General features: G+C 40.2%; 1 protein-coding gene across 1 annotated transcript in view; it reads left to right on the forward strand.

The window, feature by feature from the left end:
• FAM161A (FAM161 centrosomal protein A) overlaps window positions 1–22,614 on the forward strand; it is a 38,138-nt gene extending 15,524 nt beyond the window's left edge. The window contains exons 3-7 of the mRNA XM_056128929.1: window positions 459–1,610; window positions 1,970–2,137; window positions 4,945–5,044; window positions 21,260–21,414; window positions 22,287–22,614. Of these exons, the coding sequence (XP_055984904.1) occupies window positions 459–1,610; window positions 1,970–2,137; window positions 4,945–5,044; window positions 21,260–21,414; window positions 22,287–22,425 (1,714 nt within the window). The 3' untranslated portion in view covers window positions 22,426–22,614. The remainder of the gene's footprint in view (window positions 1–458; window positions 1,611–1,969; window positions 2,138–4,944; window positions 5,045–21,259; window positions 21,415–22,286) is intronic.
• Window positions 22,615–23,669: the final 1,055 nt, after the last annotated feature.

Below are 23,669 nucleotides of genomic sequence, written 5' to 3' on the forward strand. Positions count from 1 at the left end.
GGTTTTGGAACCATATATGATGGGGCCTGGGAGACCGTATAGGATACTGGGGATAGAACCTTGGTCAGCTGCGTGCAAGGCAAGTGTCTTACCTGCTCTGCTATTACTCTGTTCCTGAGGGAGTCAAAATTGATAATTAACAGGAATCTCCTAGGACTCTTCTAAGTAAAAAGGATCATGTTTTCTTTGGGGCCATATCCACAGTACAGTGCTTATTCCTGGCTCTGCTCAGATATCACTCCTGGCATTGCACAGTACTGCAGTGCAGTACTGGGCATCAAACCTCGGTCCATTGCATGCAAGTCAAGTGCCCTGCCCACTGTACTAACTCTCTGGCCCCAAAAGGATCCTTTTTGCAAGCCCGATCCAGTCCCTGCCTTCTGACTAAACTTAGAAAACACTTAATTCCTAACTTTTATATTCATAAAACTGAAAGGGTAATTATTTTTCCCACACAGGTCTTTATCAGAAAATAACTATCAGCCTGTCTCATTAGTGACATCACTTTCAGAGCTTGATATATGTCGGTCTCCTTCCATGGTTATGTCTTCCTCTGAAGATGAGTTGCCTGATTTCAAAACAGTATATCCCCAGAAAAAGGAAGAGATGAATTATGCTAAGGAGCTCATCAACAACATGTGGAGGAACTTTTCTGTTGAAGATTATATTCAGTCTAAAAGTGCTGACTTCCCAACATCTGAAAAAATTAAGAAGAAACCAAAAGCATGGGTGTCAAAGATTACAGTACCTGAACCTTTTCAGATGACAATTAGGGAAGAGAAGAAAAAAGAACAGAGCATGAAATTTAAATCAGAACTTGAAGCATTACACAAAATAATTACACAAACTCAAGAAGATTTAGAATGTAAAAAGAAATTCCGAGCCAACCCAGTTCCTTCATTTATCTTTTTCCCTTCTTATCGTGAGATAGTTAAACAAAATGAAGAACGGAGGAGGTATATGAAGGAGAAAAACAAAGAAGCTCTTTTGGCCTCATTAAAGCCATTTAAGTTTGTTGTAAGGGAAGAACAGAAGCAAGCAATCAGGGAAAAGCAGCTGAGAGACTTTTTGAAGTGTAAAAAAAAGACAAATCAATTTAAGGCAAAACCTGTACCTCGATCTACTTATGGTTCATCTGCCAATGACTTATTCAAAGAAGAGTTTCAGCAAAACCCAGAGCTGGGAAGCCTAGATAGGTTACAGTATTCATTTCCTGTAGCTAGTAGGCTAGTGCTTGGCAGTTTGACTACAAGGAAACCCAAAAATACTGCAAAGGTTGAAAAGTTGAATAAGCACAAGATTAAATACCAGACTGCTAATTTTGAAGACCCTCCTGAGACAGATCAGAAACACCTCTCAGAACAGAAGTATTATAGTCACCTAAAGTACTGTCAATCATATCCTTATGCACCACTTCTCACAGTCTCTAAAAGAGAAAACAAATTTACACACGTTGAGGCAGATGAACAAAATCTAAAACATGTATGTGAGCTTTCTCAGTCTCTAAGACGCAGGTCAGGAGCCAGAAGTGCAAATGCAAAGTTCGTGCCTTCTAATTACAACCCTCCAATGCCCACGATCTCTTCCAGAGGAAGAGAACAAGCCATAAGGTAAGGGACTAGGATACAGTACTGACTAATCTTCTGTTGAAGATTATATTGCATGCTAAAATGGTACATGCAATTCTGTAGACTTTAGGTTGGTGAATTTGAAAATATGAAGACATGGTTACATATGTTTAATGTATAATGTAGAGCCTTTTGTCCGGGTATTCCTCTAAGAAAAGAATGTCTTTTTCATTTTATGAATCTTTGGGGATGGAAAAGGTTGTAGTCAGCATATTGATTTCATTTCATCATTCGAAAGTCTGCTTCGTCCCCATCCCTAACCTTTGAGTTATCCTGTGTTAAATCTTTGGCTTAATTCTCACTGGCTTAAAGTGAATTAAGCCATAGTTTGTTGCCCTCAGGAGATCACTTGAGGAAAAGAAAATGTTGGAAGAAGACAGAAATCGGATCCTAACTAAGCAGAAGCAAAGAATGAAAGAACTGCAGAAACTTCTGATAAACCGGGCTAAGGCTTATGACTCTCATCAAAGTTTAGCTCAAGTGTCTAAATCCAGAGTAAAATCTCTAAGGTATCATGAAAACATTCTGATCTTCCCCATCATTGGTTTTCAGACTTTCTTTTTTAAATCCATGGAGGCAGATACATGGACATATTAAGACTTAGTATTTAAATTTTCAGATTCATGTTATTATCAGTCACTTTACTCAACACACACAAATGTGCACACTCATACTCACATTTGCTGATCTGATAATGGGAACCAATATGTATATTCACCTCATAGTAAGGACTGTGAGGCCATGTGATTGAACAGAAAAATCTTATATTTAGGCCATAGTTGATATTTATAATTTTATATTATATGTAATTTAAATCTTAAATTATTCTAAATTTTTTTATTGTTGTGGAGGCCACTCCTAGCAGTGGCCTTATACATGTGAGTTGTGTGCTATTCCTTTACCTACATTTCTGGCCCCTAATTTATATTATTTTTAATTGAGCAGTACAATATAGATATATTAGGAAGGGGAGGGGTCCCAAACCTGGCAGTATCAGGAGCTGTGCTCCTGCCTCAGCACTTGCTGTTGGCCCACTCAGCTACCTCTCTGGCCCTGCACACAATAGCACTATAGTACTGTCCTACTGTTGTTCATCGATTTGCTCGAGCGAATACCAATAAAATCTCCATTATGAGACTTGTTGTTACTCTTTTTGGTATATCGAATACGTCACAGGTAGCTTGCCAGGCTTTGCTGTGCAGACGAGATACTTTTGGTAGCTTGCCAGGCTCTTCGAGAGGGACAGAGAAATTGAATCCGGGTTGGCTGTGTGCAAGGCAAATGCCCTACCGCTGTGCTATCGCTCCGGTCCCCATACACAATATTGAGAAAAATCATGACTCACATAAGCAAAACTTTTTTTTTTCAAGCAGCTTGCTATGAAATCTCAGAACATTACTCAATAAGATGAAATGCCTGGGAGCTTTGTTCTAAGGTCTGCAGGAAATCTGGTAGCACAGTTTAACACAACAATGTTAACGGGCATCAATTACATGTTGTGTCAGTTAACACTTGTGTTAATATGCACTGCCATGTGTTGCATTTTGTTACAATCTTAATATTAAAAAATAAAAATATTCACAGAACTCCTTTCCAGAACTCTAGAATTCTGCAATACAAAGTTTAAAAACCAGTGTCCCAGAAAATTAATATTTAGGTAGGAAAATATATCCCCCCCAAATCAGGTAAGCAATATGATTTATAAAGTTTGGGGAGGGGGCCTAAGAATCACTGCAGCAGCTTTGTAGGCCCTGTGATAGAGTGTTGCTCAGACCCAGGAGTGCAGGGGCTCCCAGGTCTGCACCTGACAGTGCTCAGGGCCACATGATTTGTAATTTTTTATTTTGGCGTTTTGGGTTACACCCGGTGATGCACAGGGGTTCCTCCTGGCTCTGCACTCAGGAATCACCCCTGGCGATGCTCAGGGGATCGTATGGGATGCTGGCAATCGAACCTGGCTTGGCCGCGTGCAAGGCAAACACCCTACCCGCTGTGCTATATTGCTCCAGCCCCACGATTTGTAATTTTTGATCTGTTTATGGGTCCCCAAAAGTCTGTATATTTACTTTTAATTACAGTGAATATTCATTAAAATATTTTACATATTTATAATGTTACATCAGTTTTATTTATTTTCAAATTTGATGAACTTCAGCAAAAATAGGGGCTGCAGCAATAATATGGCAGGTAGAGCACATGCCTTGCCCATGCCCATGGCCACCCTGGGTTCAATCTCTGGCATCCTATATGGTGCCCCAAGCACTGTCGAGGCAATTCTTGAGTGCAGACCCAGGAGTAACCTGTGCGTGTCTCTGGGTATGGCTCAAAAACAAAAAACCAAAAATTGAAATTTTTAGAAATAAATTTCATATGGGGATTGGAGCTTTAGTACAGCACTCAGGGCACTTGCATGTAGCTGACCAGGTTCGATCCCTGACACTATATGGTTCCCTGAGTCTGCCAGGAGTGATCCCTGAAAAAGGCATTGCCCAATGTGACCCCATGCAAATAAAATTTTTTAAACTTCATCCTTAGAAAATAAACTAGCTTTTCATTAATATCAGCTTGTGTATACTTAATTATTATAATGTACAATTATTTTCTTTAATCACTAAATCTTAATATCTTGGTAGAATTGATATATTTTATTTATAGAAAATAGCATAATTTAATTCATTTAGGATCTTATCTAAAGTACTTACTGTGATTGTATGTATCTTGATTCCTTGTCCTCAGTATTTTGTATTCCCATATTTCCTATTTTCTCCTTAACTGTTCTCATTTAGTTAACTTTGCCACCAAAAAAAAAAAAAATTTGATTTGAACTAAATTTTTTTGGCTTTATATACATATAAATAAGAGAACAGAACATTCTCCATTTCTTCTGGATGTTTTGAAACCTTTTAGTACATTTGACCTTGAAGATTTTAGAAGCAGGGGCTGGAGCGATAGCACAGAGGGTAGGGCATTTGCCTTGCATGCAGTCAACCCGGGTTCAGTTCCCAGTATCACGTATGGTCCCCCAAGCACCACCAGGAGTGACTCCTGAGTGCAGAGCCAGGAGTAACCCCTGTGCATTGCCGGGTGTGACCCAAAAACGCAAAAAAAAAAAAAAAAAAAAAAAAAAAAGAAGCTTCAAAATCCCAGCACAGTAAAACATGTACTCAGAGTTTAGGAGCTTTATTCAACATTCCAAAAAAGTTGAGGACATTTGAATAGGTAAACTGTATTCATAATTTAGCTTCTGATTTGTCTTCTAAACATTATATATGCATTTTTAAAATTTTATTTTAAAATTCCATTTCTTTTATTTTAGAAAGAGTGGAAGGGAAAGGATGAGAGAATACCGGAGAGAACTAGAAGAAAGAGAAGAAAGATTAAAAAACAGGCCTCTACTATTTGAAAGAGTTTCTCAGGTTGTGCTTACTGGAATTTAAGAGCTATTGTCAGCTTATTGTCAACTTTTTTTTTAATTATTAGCTTCTAATTTACAGTCCATTTTTCCCTATGTGTTATATAACTTACTGAGACATTTAGTGTTTCTGTCACAGCCTTATCAAATCAGCCATGTAAGTAATTTTGCTTAAAATCTAAGCATTTAATCTTATTGGTGAGACACATACTCTTGATTAAGAATGTGTTGTTAATTAGTTGTTTTTATCACTGTATCACTGTCATCCTGTTGTTCATCGATTGCCTCAAGCAGGCCCCAGTAACGTCTCCTTCATCCTAGCCCTGAGATTTTAAAACTGCCACATTTGAGGCTCTTTCAGGGTCAGGAGAATGAGATCCATCATTGTTACTGGTTTTTGGCATTTTGAATACGCCACGGGGAGTTTGCCAGATTCTGCCGTATGGGCAGGATACTTTTGATAGCCTGCCAGGTTCTCCAGAGTAAAAACTAGATAATAAGATGTCATTCTTATAGCATTTGCGGCCGCGCACTTCTGGGAGCAGGGTTTTATAGTCTCTGGGTCTTGGCCGTTGGTGGGATTACACAGCGCCGGGGGCAGTTGGTGGGTGAAATGCCTACATACTGGAAGATGGGGGATCTGGGTGGAGGAGGCCCCAGTCCCAATCTGAGCAGGCTTGAAGATCTACGCTCTGGGTCCCTCACACCTGGGTTTCTTTGCCGGTTCCTTCATGTGGGAGGTTTGTCCGAACGTGTGGAGAGTGGTCTTAAGCATGGCTGTGGCTGGAACCGGAGGTCTTCAGCTGCCAGGGCTCTGCTGAGGGTGGGGAGGGAAACTCAACCCACCCTCCTCCAAGCGGCCCTGGTGAGGACAGCCAGGTGTGGAGGCAGGAGACTCTATGCTGTTCTCTTCAGGGAGCAGGGTTTTATAGTCTCTGGGTCTTGGCCTTTTTTTCATAACCTGTTTTTAATGGCTAGTGTTTTTTTGAGTGCCAACCTGTTAAATTAAGGTGAACCTTCATGCTGTGATTAGGAGGTCTTTGAAGAATTAAAAAGTGGGGGCTGAAGCAATAGCACAGTGGGTAGGGCATTTGCCTTGCACACAGCCAAACTGAGTTCGATTCCCAGCATCTCATATGGTCCCTGAGCACCGCCTGTGGTAATTCCTGAGTGCAGAGTCAGGTGTAACCCCTGTGCATCTCCAGGTGTGACCCAAAAAATGGCTAATTTAATCAAATTTATTTCTGCTTGTTTTTAAAAATTGACATACTACTCTGTAGAAGTTTGAGATATACAGCATATCCATTTGACATACATATTTTACAAAATGGTTACCACACTAAGTGTAGTTAATATATCTTAATGTAGTTAACAAAAAAGACTTATTTCCTTGTAATTATATATAATTTCTGTAATCTTTGTTCTTTGTTGTTGTTGGCTGGTGGGGTGTAATTTGGTCCACACCTGGTGTTGCTTAGGGACTTTTTTTGACTCTGTGCTCAGGGGTCACATGTGGTGGTACTCTGGGGACTGTGTGATGCCAGGAATTGACCCAGGGTCAGCCACATGCCAGGTAAGCACCTTAACCACTGCACTACCTCTCTGGTCTCTGCTACTTTCAAATATTAAAAATGAGGTAGCATACAGCAGTGTTGGTACTATAATCATCATCATTACTTACATACCTAAATAGCAATACTCCTACATAAAAAATTTTTAAAAATTAAAAAAAAAAATACTGCCGACCTGAGTTTGATTCCTCCACCTTCGATTCCTCCGCCCCTCTCAGAGAGCCTGGCAAGCTACCGAGAGTATCTCGCCCGCACAGCAAAGCCTGGCAAGCTTCCTGTGACATATTCGAGTGCCAAACACAGTAACAACAAGTCTCACAATGTTACAGAGCCCGCTAGAGCAAATCGATGAACAACAGGAGAACAGTGACAGTGACTTACATACCTTTAACTTCAAATTTGTACCTTTTAACTACCTTTGCATAATTCTCCTCTCAATTCCCTGATAACCACAAATCTGATCATTTTTTTTTCTGTGAGTTTTGGTTTGTTTAGATTCTCTGTATAAATGAGATATATAATATTTGTCTTTCTCCAACTGGCTTCACTTAGCATAATGCCCATATTTATGACCAAAAATGGCAGGATTTCATCCTTTCTGTTTCCAAATAGTATTCCATTGTGTGTGTCTAACTACATACACCACATTTTCTTTATCCTTTCATATTTAGATGGACTGTAGATTGTTTCCCTATCTTTAGTATTATGAAAATAGAGCTGCAATGAATGTGGGTGCCACTCCTAACTCTGTGCTCAGAGTTCATTCCTGGAGGTGCCAGGGATCCAATCCAGGTTGACCACATGCAAGGCAAATGCCCTACCTGCTGTATTATTGCTCCAGCCCCTCTGTTTAGAATTTTATAATTATCTTTAGTCTCTTATAGTTCTTGTTGATATTGTGGGCTGCTATACTGTCATGAGTTGAGATTCCCTCTTGTTTTCTTACAATACCTCTTAATTCTTTGACTTTGCCTTTTCTAATTCTGTATTTTTATAATTGATCTCTGAAGATTTGTCATTATCTTTTTTTTTTCCACTCATACCATGAGTTCTAATTGTGGATGTGCAACATGTGTGTTCAGTAGCCAAGAGCTGCCTTCCTATCCTGGCCAGTCAACATTGCACGAAAGAGGGAATGGGGCCACCATGTTGGTTGGTTATCGTCACCATTTGTCCCAAGTCTCACAGCATTAGTTATAAAGAAATCATGAAGGCTTAGGTGTAGCAATTATACATAGGTGTGGTTGAATATTATCACAAACAATGAACAGATGTAAAGCCCTTCCTTCAGGGGAAGTTCTTCTAGGAGATAGTCAAGGACAAAATCTCATCCTGCTAGGAGATCCACCCATCGAAGGGTGTATTACTTTCTCTTTTTCTTAGCCCGTAAACATTTTTTATTTTTTTTTTTGCTTTTTTGGGTCATACCCAGCGATGCACAGGGGTTACTCCTGGTTCGTGCACTCAGGAATTACTGCTGGCCGTGCTTGGGGGACCATATGGCATGCTGGGAATTGAACCCGGGTCGGCCACGTGCAAGGCAAACGCCCTACCTGCTGTGCTATCACTCCAGCCCCAGCCCATAACCATTGTTGACAACATTGACGAGGAATACGATCGACTGGTTCAACACCTCCATGAATGTGCGAGGAACGCCAAGAGAGAGATAGCCACAAAAAATCGCCTATCTTCGAAAACTCTTGAGCTAATTCGCCAGCGTGGTTTGGCGCATGCCTCAGGCAACCACAAGCTAACATCCGAGCTCGCAAAGCAGTGCAGAGATGCGATCAAGGAAGACCTCAAAGAGAGAAGAGCAGAAGTACTGGTAGATGCGGCAGAAGCCGGGAAAAGTATTCATAACGCCCGCCTGTCCTTCGCCAACTACAAGACCAAGATGACTGCCCTCCGACGTCCTGATGGATCCATCACATCCTCCAGAATGGCAATGGAGAAGATTATCCATGACTTCTACTCAAATCTCTTCGATAGCCATGTCCACTTGCCAACATATCAAATTCCACAGGATGAATATGTCGTTCCCAACGTTCTCCCTTCCGAAATCCGACACGCCATTTCGTCGGTAAAGAAACAAACAGCACCCGGCCCAGACAAGGTCAGACCTGAACACCTGAAGAACCTGCCGTCAGTACTCATCAATACACTGGCTCGGCTCTTCACTCGCTACCTGTCTGAATGCAAGGTTCCGTCCCAATGGAAAACCAGCAGGACCGTACTACTGTTCAAGAAGGGAGACATCCATGACATTGGCAACTATCACCCGATCTGCCTATTGTCTGTCATCTACAAGTTGTTCACTCGAGTCATCCTAAATAGGATTGGCAGAACACTAGATGAAGGACAACCATGCGAGCAAGCAGGGTTCCGCAAAGGATTCAGCACCATCGACCATATCCACACGATAACCAAGCTCATTGAGGTTTCTCGGGAGTTCAAGATGCTGCTCTGTTTAACGTTCATTGATTTAAAGAAGGCCTTTGATTCTGTTGAGACGGAAGCGGTCATTGAAGCCCTAGCCAATCAGGGCATTCAAGCCCAATACATCAGGATCCTCCGTGAGCTGTATTGCGGATTCACTACCAGGATCTCACCATTCTACAAAGAAGTGATCGTTGATGTCAAGAGAGGGGTGCGGCAGGGTGATACCATTTCACCGAAACTCTCCAGCGCCACCCTCGAGAACATCATGCAACAACTGGAATGGGAAGGAATGGGAGTGAAGATAGATGGTCGGCAACTACACCACTCCGCTTTGCTGATGACATTGTTTTAATAACACCAAACATCAGCCAAGCGGCACAAATGCTAGCCGACTTTGACCGTGAGTGTGGAAAGGTAGGACTACAGCTGAATCTTACGAAGACAATGTTTATGAGAAACACCTTGTTCCTGACGCCCCATTTGCTCTCACTGGAATGACCATCTCCGAATGCAACAGCTATGTGTACCTAGGTCGAGAGGTCAACATGACAAATGACCTGGCACCCGAGCTGCGCAGGAGGAAGAGAGCGGCTTGGAACGCCTTCAAGAACGTCGAAGAAATAGCTAAGAGGACGAAGAACCTCCGACTCCGGGCACATCTCTTTGATTCCACTGTTCTTCCTGCATTAACATATGCCTCAGAGACCTGGGCCCTACGCAAACAAGATGAGAATGCTATTCAGGTCTCCCAAAGAAGAATAGAAAGAGCTATGCTTGGAATATCACATTTCACTCAAATGAGAGAAAGAATCCGGAGTTCTGACATCCGTCGACGATCAAGGATCAGGGACGCTGTCTCATTTGCCAAGTTGTCGAAAATCAGATGGGCTGGTCACGTAATGAGATTTAAAGACGACCGTTGGACTAGAGCTGTTACTGACTGGATTCCACGGGATGTCAAAAGACCGCGGGCCGCCCACCTACCAGATGGTCAGACTTCTTCGTCAAGATCATGAACGATCGGTTTGAGGCCCTTCATGTTCCCGGAGCGAACAGATGCCATTGGGCTACACTAGCTCGCGACAGGGACAAATGGAGACATTACTGGCGCCCGCTCAAGCAAATCGACGACTAACGGGAACTTAAGTGATAAGTGATAAGTGATAATATTTCTAGCCATTTTGTGTGGACACAGTTAGAGATATATTAAGCTGAAAGGGTGACTCTTCCTGGAGACATTTCACAATATGTCCCAGACTATAGTCCTCAGGCCAGGTTAGTCTTTCCAAACCCAAGCAGGACCCTTATTCAGTTACTTCTTTTTGAGTCATGACAGAGTTTGTTCCATGACCATGCTCTTATTATATGTTTTATGGCACTAAGCCTGTCTTTTTTCGATGCCAAGGGTAACTTTCAGCTTGCCCTGGGTTCATCCAATCCCTTGCTAGGACCCTCCTTTTGGAGTGTTAGGAACTAAGGGCAACTGAGGCTTAAGTTGAGTAAATATGACAGATGCTCAGAAGTAAATTCTATTCAGAGTAAATTGTCTCCCAAGTTATAAAAGCATAGCATGAACTGTCTTCCTGTCTCTACAAAAGAGACATTGCTCTAAAGTAATATATATAAAGGACATAAAGGAAAGGCAAAAGCAATATTTCATTTACATATATAAAATCGGAGTCCTCAGAAGAATTTCGCTTTATAAATCAGAGCCTGATTTGGGGAAGTTAGTGATTAACATAGGGGAAGTTTGTGATTAACATATAGGGGAAGAAGAGCACAAAGGAGAAGTTAAAGATACAGAGAGGATTGGGAATGCCTGATGGAATTGAGTGTGCCTCAGGAGCACTTGGTGGGAGTCACTTATTAAACCTAAGCTTCCTATGGGGGCAAAGAAAGGACAAACCAATGTTATCCAACACATATTTTATTTAAATACAGTGTTTTACAAAATTGCTTATGATGATTTGTTAAAGGCATTCAGTAGTCCAACACCAATCCCACTGCTATTGTCACCTTCCCTCCTCCTTTGTCTCCATTTTCCCAACCACCCCTCAAGCTTGCCCCTGTCACAGGCCCACAATAATTATTTTATACTGTTTATTACCAAACAATATGGAATGACCAAAAATATTTTCTTGGAAGAAAATTAGTGAAAATTGTATCTCATCATGGAGACATTAAGTTCTTATCTGAGTGATTACTAAGATATTGTTGCAAATTAAGCCTTCTGTGTTAATGTGTTTGTTAATCGAGATGGTTGGCTTCCACATTACATCCCATCCAATCTGGTGTGTTTCTACTGGATTGTCAGTTTTATAGTTTGGAGATGGTGTGTGGTCACAAATGTGGGCAGTCTTTTGGCATTTTGGGTCACACTAGCAATGCACAGGGGTTACTCCTGGCTTTGTACTCAGGAATTACTCCTGGCGGTGCTCAGAGGACCATATGGGATGCTGGGAACTGAACCCGGGTCAGCCGTGTGCAAGGCAAATAAATGCCCTACCTGCTGTACTATCGCTCCAGCTCCTGGAGTTAATTTTTTTTTTTTTTTGGAGTTAAATTTTTAACTTGGCTGTGTCCAAGAAATTTTTGCAGCTATTTGGTCTCTTTCAAGATTTATTTATGGATCTCTGGAACAAGGCCCATAGATAAACTTATGCGGTGGTAGAGGCGGTTTGTATGTGTGGTTGATGGGATTTCCAGAAGTACAGGGAGGTGGGGGGAGGTAGTCCGTCTGACTCCTAGAAGGCCTAAAGTTTTCAACCACAGGGATCTGTGCATCTGAGTTTTCCAGCAGGTATAGTTATATACCAGCTTATCATTTCTTTGAGGAATTTAATTTCACTACTTGGTGGAACTTTTCTGCTTTTGTATCTGGATTAGCTTCTTTAATTTCCCGCAGATGGCACTGTCTTTAGTGTTGGAATTCTCCATTGTTTCTGTGGCTAAGAAGAGGAGTGGTTGGGGAATGGAGACATGGAAAGCTCAGTAAGTGAGCTGGAGAGTAGTATATCTGGTAAGGTTCCATCAGTAATTCCTGGTGTGGCTCAAAAACCAAAATCAAACAACAAACAGAATAGATGTTGTTAGTGGAGAGTGGGCGGACTCCTGCAGCTTCTACTCTGCTTACACAGCAACTCTTGAACCTTGTTTGTGCCCAAAGTCTGATTTAGAGTTCTGTACCTCTGAGCCTAGCCCTGAGCTATTGCTTAAAGGGGTTGAGGAAGAGGCCCAACCTAAAACAGATCCCAGGATTATTGTTTCTTTTTCTTTCTTAGATTGAGGGAAAATGTGGTTTCTGCCACAACATAGTCTTTCACAAACCCTGTCAGGATGGTCGCTGAATGTATAGAGTATATCTGTAGTAGTCCTTCAACAGTAGGGGGTCTGCTAAACTGAACAGACTGCTGGTAGGTGTTTTTTCGTGGTTGGGAGTCTTCATCCATTGATCCTCCTCCTTCGATTCCAAGACCCACCTCTCAAAATAAGAATATCTATATAGCTTAGACATATCAGGCTGTGAGCTGGTGAGGTTTTTATCAGCAATAGGTAACTCATTTCTGGGTGTGCTTTAGTGGGGAAATTTCCAGTGTTTGTTCCACCATTTCCCTGGGAATCTTTCTGTGGTTTTGATATGCAATTTTCTAATGATTGGTGATGTTAACCAATTTTTCATATACCTCTTGGTTCGGTGCTTAGGGATGAGAAAGCTACACTGAAATTTTATTTATATACTTTTTCTTTTTCTTTTTATCCTTTTTTGGCCCACTCCTGGCAGTGTTCAGGGACTGCTCCCAGAAGTGCTTGGGGAATCATGTGGTGCTAGAGGTTCATGCCTTATGCATGAAAAGCATGCCCTCCAGCCCTTTGTGCTATACCCCTGGTCCTTGGTTTTTCTTTTTAAGTGAGTCAAAAATTTTAATTTTTATATATTCCTAAAAGGACTTCTTGTTTATCTGGGGAATTCAGATTCTTCAGAAAAATAGCTTGATTGAGCCAATATTCAATCACTTTATGCAAAATAATGTAGGGCACTGGTAATTTTTTTAAATTAAAATTTTAATTTATTTATAACTTTAATTTCTGCCACCTGCAGGAAATTAAAGAAGCTAATTTGCTTTCATGAACAGTGAATTCTGGTTTTCCTAAATTTTGTTTCCGTTTTAAATCTGCTTCTTTAGGGACCTGAAAGATAGTACAGTGGTTAGGGTCCTTGCTTTGCATGTGCCTAACCTGAATTCAATCTCCAGCATCTATATGGTCCCCTGAGCCCTTCCAAAAGTGATCCTAGAGCACAGAACCAGGAGTAAGTCTGAATAAGCCGCACCTATGGTGATCCTCCTCCTAAAAGAACCCCAAAACCAAAAATATACATAGAGCTCTTTCTTTAAAAGCCAGCCAGACAGTACAGGGGTTTATATACATGCCGTGTACACAGCTGACACTGGTTCAAATCCTGATACCACAGATGGTCTCCTGAGTTTCATCAGCCGTGACCCCTGAGTGCAGAGCCAGAATTAGTCCCTGACCACCAGGTGTGGCCCAAAAGCTGAGTAATAAATGATTTACTGAGGACAAGAATTTGTGGGATACTCTATTTTAGTCAAAATAATGGGAACCCATTACTTAACTGATTTGTATATAACTTTATATAATGCTTTTCATTTCGAGGGGTTTCAGGTTTGTTTGTTTTTACATTGATTTCTAACTTTAAGGAGAAAAAATTACCAGTACCCTACATTATTTAGCATAAAGTGATTGACTATTGGCTCAAAATCGTCATCTCTATCTCCTAGCAGCATAAATTTAAGTGTGCATATCTGGTAGGTTTCTCTACAGAATTCTCACATCTCACTTTCATCTTTTGCTAAACTGGGTTCTTCTTTTTTATTTTTTTATTTGGTTGGTGCACAGTTAGATAAATGAGAATAATTTTTTTCTTCCTCATTCATTTGTCAATGAAAGACCTGATGAATTTTTGTCCTAAATGATTTTTATGTCTGTCATTCTCCATTTCTGATCGTAAATACTAGGTGAAACTTCTGATATCTCCTTTCTGAATTATTGTATCAGTTTGACTGATATTCCTGTTGACTCTTTGCAAAATCCCCATTATCCATCTCTTGCTGCTCCCATTTCCCTGTGTCCCCTCTGTCTCCCAAGACAACTTGTCACAAAATGATTGTTCAGTAGTGATAAGTGAAAGAAATACTGCAAACTAAACTTGTGATTATAAAACAGCAATTATTTTTTCCTGTAAACTAAGATACTGATTGTTGATAAAATTCCATTGTTTTTTGGCTTCCTAAAGAAATAAAACTAGTTTTTTTCAGCAGTCTTTGATAATAAAATAAAAATCATCACGTTATTTTAGCTTTTTTTTTTTAAGTATCAGAGTCTTTACAATTCTTTTTCAGAAAGAAATGCATAGGGATAGTATTTGTTTTAATTAGAAATAATCACCAGTAATCATCAGGGAGATGCAAATCAAAACAACAATGAGATGTCATTTCACACCACAGACACTGGCACACATCAAAAAGAACAAGAATAACCAGTGCTTTCACAGATGTGGGGAGAAAGTGACTTATTCATTGTTGGTGGAAATGCCGACTAGTTAAGCCTTTTTGGAAAACAATATGGATATTCTACAAAAAACTGGAAATTGAGCTCCCATTTGAGCCAGCAATACCTGGGAAATATACCCTGGGGACCCAAAAACACACAGCAGAAACACCATCCTCACGTCTTTCTTCATTTCAGCACTCTTCACCATACCAGAAATAACCTGAGAGCCCAAGAACAGACGACTGAATAAAGAAACTATGGTACATCTACACAATGGAATACTATGCAGCTGTTAGGAAAACTAAAGTTATGAATTTGCTTATAAATGGATGGGAATGGAAAGTATCATGCTGAGTGACATGTGTCAGAAGGAGAAGGACAGAAATAAAATGACTGCATTCATTTTATTTCTTAGTAAAAAGTATAGCTTTATACTATAGCTTAGTATAAAGAAGTATAACTGACTTCTTTAGTATAAAGTATTATACTAAAGTAAGCCTTGGTTCTTACTCTCATACACAAACAAACGCAAATACTGTCTTCCGTTGTTCATTGATTTAGCTTGAGCAGGCCCAGTAACATTTCCGTATTTTGAAACTTCTTGTTACTGTGTTTGGCATATCGAATACGTCACAGGGAGCTTGCCAGGCTTTGCCGAGCGGGTAAGATACTCTTGGTAGCTTGCTGGGCTCTCCGAGAGGGGCAGAGGAATCGAACCCAGCTCGGCCAGGCTGGCTGCGCGAAAGGCAAATGCCCTACCGCTGTGCTATCACTCTCATACAATCTTTTTTTATATCGGTCATGGTCCTCCCGTTGTTCATTGATTTGCTCCAGCGGGCCCAGTAATGTCTCCATCGTGAGACTTGTTGTTACTGTGTTTGGCATATTGAATACGTCACAGGTAGCTTGCCAGGCTTTGCCGTTGCGGGCGAGATACTTTCCGTAGCTTGCCGGGCTCTCTTTTTTTATATCACACAAATGAATGCAGTCATTTTATTTCTGTCCTCCTTCTGACACATTTCACTCAGCATGATACTCTCCATGCCCATCCATTTATAATTGTAATTGGTGATCCTTTCTTCTTTTGTTTGAATCACAGTAAGATACAGTTACAAAGTTGTTCATGATTGGGTTTCAGTCATATAATGTTCCAAGAGCATCCCAGTGCACATTTCCCACCACCAATGTCCCAAGTTCCGCCCCCTCCACACACACACACTTCTATGGCAGGCATCTAGCTTAGTATAAAGTATTAGAAAGCAATTTGGGGGGCTAGAGCGATAGTACAGCAGGTAGGGCGTTTACCTTGCATGTGTCCAACCCCAGTTTGATTACCGGCATCCCATATGGTCCCCTGAGCACTCCCAGGTGTAATACCTGAGTGCAGAGCCAGAATTAAAACCTGTGCATTTCTGTGTGACTCCCTCAAAAAATAATAATGAAAATAAAGTATTAGAAAGTAATTTTCCACGCAGGGTGATTGGTAGTGACTCATCATTACTTTGATTTCATTAACATAATACATTTTTTTCTTGTTTTTTTCTGACTATTGCTGCTAATTAACATCTGTTATTTAATAAATGTATTCACAACTAACTCCATTTCTGTGTTCGTTGTGGTTTTGCTGCTGTTCAGTTACTGCTGAGCAGTGAACCTCTGGTCCATTATAAACATCTCACATTACCCCATTTCTTGAAAATCACAGGGTTTTTTAATGTGGTTAAATGTTCAATTGAATTTTAAATCCAATTTCAGTGAAGGCTTATGAATACTAACTTTGATTTGGACCATTTAAATCTCTTTCAAATTTAATTTATTTATATCAGAGTAAATATTAGGGGGAGGCAGTGCTTGAGCCATACAGGTGGTGCTCAGGACTTGTTCCTGACTCAGTGCTCAGGGGTCACTCATGGCAGTGTTGGGGACCATATATTGTGCCAGGAATTAAATTGGGCATGGCCATGTGCAGGGCAAGTGCCTTAACCCCTGTACAATCTCTTTGGTCCTTGTGTGTTATTTTGTGCCATACTGGCAGTGCTTGGGAAGCTAACCCTGGCGGTGTGCATGGGAATTGCTCTCGGAGATGCTTGGGATGTATCTTTGGCCTTCCCCATGCAAAGCATGCGCTCAGCCTGTTGAACTATCTCTCTGTTCCAGAATAAAAAAAACTGTTCTAATGCATCCAGAGTTAGGTTGTATATTTTTTTTTTGAGGGTGAGTGGATACTAAGGGAGGGGGAATTGGAGCTACACCCTGTGGTATTCAGGGATTCTTCCTTGCTTTGTGCTCAGAAATGACCCTTGGTGGTTCCCAGGATGGAGATAAGCCAGGGTCAGGTGCATGCGAAGGAAGTGCCTTAAATCCTGTACTCTCTCACTGGTCCTAGAGTTAGAGTTAGATTTGGGGTTCCTTTATTTCTGCTTTGCAGTCTTTGGGACATAGTTCTCTTTTCACTGCTCTGTCTTTCAATTCTCTAAGACTGTTAGTATTCAGTGCCTCTAGATACCTTTTTATTTACTTTTCTGAAAATTGATAAACAGTGGGTTTTTCTTAGCAGTTTAGGTGCTGCTTTTGCGGTTTTCCAGAGTGTCAGGAAGTACTCTGCTGATGGTTGTATTCATTATTGCTCTTTGCTATTTGGATTTCTCCTGTTGAGAAATGGCTTCTTGTCTCTCATTATTCAGGGGCACCTGGGTTGGGCAGATACCTGATAACAGTGTTGCTAAAAGCAGCCTTTCCCTTCACAACCCAAAATGACACTACCACTTAGAGAAAATAATGTGTCAAAAAATCACGAAACATGGTTCTGCCATTCATTCTTGTGACTTTCAGTATATGTCTTATCCTTAGTGAGACTGGAGGAGTGTCTTGGTTTTCCTTATTTATTAAATTTGGGGTCAGACTGTGTGCCAAAGTGCATTGGAACTAGCTATTCCTACCACTTTGATTGTAGGGTCAGATGGTATATAACATACTTGTAGGAGCTTCTGTGGACTAAAGCCAAACACAAATGTGAATCTTGGTCATCTTGTGGCTCAGAAAACCTGTGGTCTCGAGAGCTAGGATAATTTCTGACTCACTTTGGCTATGAGAGGTTTATCGTGACTCCCACAGGTCCCCAAGCTTGAAACTATTCCTCTGGAGATTTGAACCTGGTTCTAAATTTGTTCTTACATAGACTGAAAATCATAATGTTGATGATTTTATCATCATTGATGGATTGCAGATCTATGTTAAACAGCAAACATTATATAGTAGGCAAAAAATAAAAATTTGTTGTTTTGGTTTTTGGCCACACTGGGCAATGTTCAGGGATTACTCCTGGCTCTGCACTCAGGAATTACTCCTGAAAGTGCTCAGGGGAACCATATGGGATGCCGGGGATTAAATCTGGGTCAGCCACATGCAAGGCAAACACCCTACCCACTATACTATCACTTAGCCCCAGAAATGAAAATTCATTGACAAGTTATCATATGAAATTGTTTCCAGATATCCTAGAACACTTATAAGTGTGAAAAATAGTTTTAGTACAAAGAAAAATTATAGATCACAACTCATGTGTTCATTACTCAGGTTGTAACATAAATGAATCATACTATATGGTCTCTTGTATTTTGCTGATTTTCTCAGTAATATTTTTGTGGTGTAGAACTAGACATCATTTTTTTAAATTTTTTAATTTTTATTAGTGAAATACCATGAGGTACAGTTGTAGACTTACAAATTTTTGTGCTTGGGTTTCAGTTATACAATGATCAAGTACCCATCCGTCTACCAGTGCCCATTTTCCACCACTACGGATCCCAGTATCCCCCCCCCCGCCCCCCATGCCCCCTATCCCACCCTACCTCTGTGGCAGGGCATTTCCTTTTGTTCTCTCTCTCCTTTTGGTTGTTATAGTTTGCAAAAGAGGCATTGAGTGGCAATCATGTTTGGTCTATAATCTACTATCAGCAAACTTCTCCCATCCTGGGAGGATCCTCCCAACACCCTTTATTTGGTGCTCCCTTCTCAATCTGAGCTCCCTTTTCCCCTAGCATGTGTGGCTGGCTTCCAAGCCATGGAGCAAAATTCCTGGTACTAATCTCAGCCACTCTTGGGTGTTAGTCTCCTATTTTGTTACTTTATGTTCCCCAGATGAATGCAATCTTTTTATGTCTATCCCTCTCTTTCTGACTCATTTCGCTTAACATGATACTTTCCATGTTATACCACTTGTATGTAAACTTCATGACTTCATCTTTTCAAACAGCTACATAGTACTCCATTGTGTAAATGTACCAAAGTTTCTTTAACCAGTCATCTGTTCTTGGGCATTCAGGTTTCTTCCAGTTTCTGGCTATTGTAAAGAGTGCTGCAATGAACAAACAAGCGCAGATGTCACTTCGACTATACATTTTTGCCTCTCTAGGATATATTCCCAGGAGTGGTATTGCTGGGTCAAATGGGAGCTCAATTTCTAATTTTTTGAGAATCATCCGTACTATTTTCCAAAAGGACTGAACCAGTCGACATTCCCACCAGCAGTGAAGGAGGGTCCCTTTCTCACCACATCCGCGCCAACACAGATTGCTTTTGTTCTTTTGGCTGTGGGCCACTTTCTGTGGTGTGAAATGATATCTCATTGTTGTTTTGATCTGCATCTCCCTGATGATTAATGATGAAGAGCATTTTCTCGTGTGCCTTTTAGCCATTTGGATTTCTTCTTTGAGAAAGTTTCCATTCATTTTGTTGTCCCATTTTTTGATGGGGTTGGATGTTTTGTTCTTGTGGAGTTCAACCAATACCTATTATATCTTTGTCAGATATCAACCCCTTGTCGGATGTGTATTCGGTGAATATCCTTTCCCATTCTGTAGACTGTCTTTGTACTTTGGTCACTGTTTCTTTTGAGGTGCAGAAGCTTCTTAGTTTAAGATAGTCCAACTTGTCTATCTCTGTTTTCACTTTCTTGGCCAGTGGCATGACATCTTTGAAGATACCATTAGCTTCAATATCATGGAGAGTTTTGCCAACTTTGTCTTCGATGAACTTTATGGATTCCGGTCTGATGTTGAGGTCTTAAATCAATTTTAATCTTACTTTTATGCATTGCGTTAAGCAGAGATCTGAGCCCACTTTTTTGCATGTAGCTGTCCTGTTTTGCCAGCACAATTTGGTAAGGAGGCTTTCCCTGCTCCACTTCACTTTTCTTGCCCCCTTATCGAAGATTAGATGATCATATGATTGAGGGGAGATGTCAGTATATTCAACCCTGTTCTACTGGTCTACAGCTCTGCCTTTGTTCCAATACCATGCTCTTTTAATTATTACTGCTTTGTATTAGAGTTTGAAGTTAGGGAGGTTAATTCCTCCCATTTTCTTTTTCCCAAAAATTGCTTTAGCTATTCTAGGGGGCTTATTGTTCCATATAAATTTCAGGAGTGTTTGCTCTATTTCTTCGAAGAATGTGATGAGTATCGTAATAGGGATCGCATTGAATTTGTACAGTGCTTTGGGAAGTATTGCCATTTTGACAATGTTAATTCTCCCGATCTATGAACAGGGGATATTTTTCCATTTCCTCGCGTCCTCTTTTATTTCCTGAAGTAGCATTTTGTAGTTTTCTTTGTACAGGTCCTTTACTTCTTTAGCTAAGCTGATTCCCAGGTACTTGATTTTCTGGGGCACAATTGTGAACAGGATTGTTTTCTTCATGTCACTTTCTTCTCTTTCACTATTTGCGTATAGGAAAGCCATGGATTTTTGGGTATTGATTTTATAGCCTGCAACTTTACTATACAAGTCTATTGTTTCTAGAAGTTTCTTGGTAGAGGTTTTAGGGTTCTCTAAGTATAGTATCATATCATCTGCAAATAGTGAGAGCTTGATTTCTTCCTTTCCTACCTGGATGCCCTTAATATCTTTTTCCTTCCTAATTGCTATTGCAAGTACTTCCAGTACTATATTGAACAGTAGTGGAGAGAGTGGGCATCCTTGTCTCATCCCTGATCTTAGGGGTAAGGCTCTCAGTTTTTCCCCATTGAGGATGATGCTTGCTGTAGGCTTGTGTTAGATGGCTTTAACTATATTGAGCAAAGTCCCCTGTTAGACACATTTTTATCACTTTGTTCAACTATCATTTGAATAAGCTACAATTTCTTTATCTGTCTCACATTGATATATAGGTTGGTTCCTATTTGGGGTTCTTACAGTATTACTGAACATTTTGCATGTTTTGCACCTGTTTCTTTGGGAAAACATAGGAATTTGTTTAACTATATATACTAAATATTGGTACTGGTGGTCATGGGATATGGCATATTTTCAACTAGCTGTGAATTTAATCTTCAGTGGAGATTTTAAAATACCCCTCCCCTATTTTTTGTATATGGTCCACACCAATAGTGTTCAGAGCTTACTTGTGGCCCTGTACTCAGGAATCACTCCTGGAAGGGCCCAAGGAGTGTATGAAATGCTGGTTATTGAAGCTGGGTCAGCTGAGTACAGCTGAGTACAGCTGAGTGGTATTGCTGGGTCAAATGGGAGCTCAATTTCTAATTTATTGAGAATCGTCCATATTTTTTCCAAAACAGCCCATATTTTTTAATGAAATTTAAAGTGTGCTCATCTGAAAAGGTTTATCTTTCTTATAGAAAAATGCAAGAATGGCAGCAGAAAAGCATTATTCTAACACCCTAAAAGCAGTAGGAATATCTGATGAATTTGTTTCAAAGAAGGGTCAAAGTGGAAGAGTATTTGAGTACTTCAAAAATCAAGAGATGAAGAATTTTATGGAAGATAAAGAAAGGTAACATATATAAATTATCTAAATGTTTTATCTTTGAAAAAGGTCTCTCCTGCAGGGAAGTATAAATACCTGTTCTATTATATTTTTAAAGATCTTTTACTTTATGGGATACATATGAACCTTTTTAGAACAATGTTATTTTAATGTATTTGTCATTCAAAATATTAGACAATTGATGAAGCATCTTGTTTTTGTGTGAGCTTTTTGTTTGTTTTTTGGTATGGGGGCATAACCGGCTGTATTCAGGGCTTACTCCTGACTCTGTGTTCAGGGCTCACTTTTTTCAGGAGTCATTCTGGTAGGCTCAGGGGACCATATGTGATGCCAGGGATCAAACCTGGATTAACTGCATGCAAGGCAAGTGTCATACCTACTGTATTGTCACTCTGTCTCTGTTGTATCTTGTTCTTTTTTTTTTTAATTTATTTATTTATTTTGCTTTTTGGGTCACATCCAGCTTTGCACAGGGGTTACTCCTGGCTCATGTACTCAGGAATTACTCCTGGCAATGCTCGGGGGACCATATGGGATGCTGGAAATCGAACCTGGGTTGGCCGCGTGCAAGGCAAACATCCTACCCACTGTGATATCGCTCCAGCCCCTGTATCTTGTTTTAAAAACAGAATAACTTAAATGTCAGACTGACAATGAAAATAATGCCATTTCAAATAAAGTTAAGAGTCAAATTTTGAAATAAGATATCAGAGGAATTTTTAATTTTCCCACTTGATTCTTTATAGAGTTTTCTTAAGAAATTGAAGCTCATACACTCAGGGAAGACTCACTACACAATTGCATATCTTGCCGAAGGTTTATTTACCTTTAAACTAAATCAGTTGTCCCTTAAAAGATTGATACATTTTTCCCTCTAGCTTTAATGAAGAAGAAAAAGTAGAAGAAAGAGAGAATGGGGACATGAGTTATTTGATTGATACCAACAGCCAGGATTCTTGTGAGGAAAAAGACGAAGACCATGAAGAAAGTGGAGAAGAGAAATCCGTTGAAGAATGAAATGAAATCAGCAGAGGTTTCTTCTCTGTGCTCAGACTGTTTATCACCTTGTTGTGACCGAGGCTGCTATGTATTATGAATGTGGATGGGAGCTTGCTTGTATGAGCAGGACGGAATTCAGCTGTTTGGTCAATTAGAGGAAGGCCTTGCCTGCTTAGTTTTTAACATTGCATAAGGTCTGTTTGTAGGTAGGGGGATTCATGTGTGTGTGTGTGCATGCGCCCGTGTGTGTGTGTGTGTGTGTGTGTGTGTGTGTGTGTGTGTGTGTGCGCACATGTTCATGTGGTAGTGGTAAAAATTTAGTGGTAGTGGTAGGAATCACTCAGGGATCCGGTACTATTTCTGGGGGTACTTGTGCCTGTTGTGCTTGATAGCCACCAAGGCTATACCTAGTGGTGCCCAATAATCTGGAGGCCACATGGTTCTGGGGTCAAACCCTAAACCTCTCAATGCAAGACACATGCTCCCTCAGTTGCACTTCATCCCCAGCTCCTGTTTGTAACCTTTTCCTTTTTTGTTGGTGTTGGGACCAAACCCAGGGCCTTCCACATGGAAGGCAAGTGCTTAGCTGATGAACTCCACCCACAGCCTTTCCTGTTTGTAACTTTGATCTTGTATTTTAAAAGAAGATTTCGAGAAGCACAGCTGTCACAAACAATCATGTTGTTAAAGTGTACTTTGTATTTTCTCTGGGGAAAAAAATGACAGCTTCAAAAGTATTTGTCTTTGACAATTAGTTCCAGAAACGTTTCTGAAAAGCAAAAACAAACATTGAATAAAACAGTTAAAATACTATTTTCTAATATTTTTTTCTAAATGAATCCACAAACTTTCTTTACTTGTTTTTATGAGCCATTTTAAAAATAAAAATAATATTGGAAGGATTTTAACAAATTTAGATTCATTTCTACATTGAGAATTTACTGTTAAATTACCCACATCATCATAACTTTTTCTTTTTTTGGGAGAGGGGGATTGGACTACATTCATGGTGCTCAGGGGCTAGTTCTGGCTCTGTGCTCAGAAGTAACCCTTGGCAGTGCTTGAGAATTCATATGAGGTGCCAAGGATTTGAACTGGTGTCAGCTTCATGCAAGTCCTTACCCCCTGTACTTTATCTTTGTTCCCAAGATTGACTCATTTAGATATTATTTTATTAGAAATAATGCTTCAAACGCTTTTAAGAGTGTCTAGTAAATAGAGTAGATTTTTTTTAATTTCAAATAATTCTGTGTAATCACTTT

The sequence above is a fragment of the Sorex fumeus genome, unplaced genomic scaffold (genome assembly GCF_029834395.1).
Source record: "Sorex fumeus unplaced genomic scaffold, SorFum_2.1 ptg000006l, whole genome shotgun sequence".
Lineage (NCBI taxonomy): Eukaryota > Metazoa > Chordata > Mammalia > Eulipotyphla > Soricidae > Sorex > Sorex fumeus.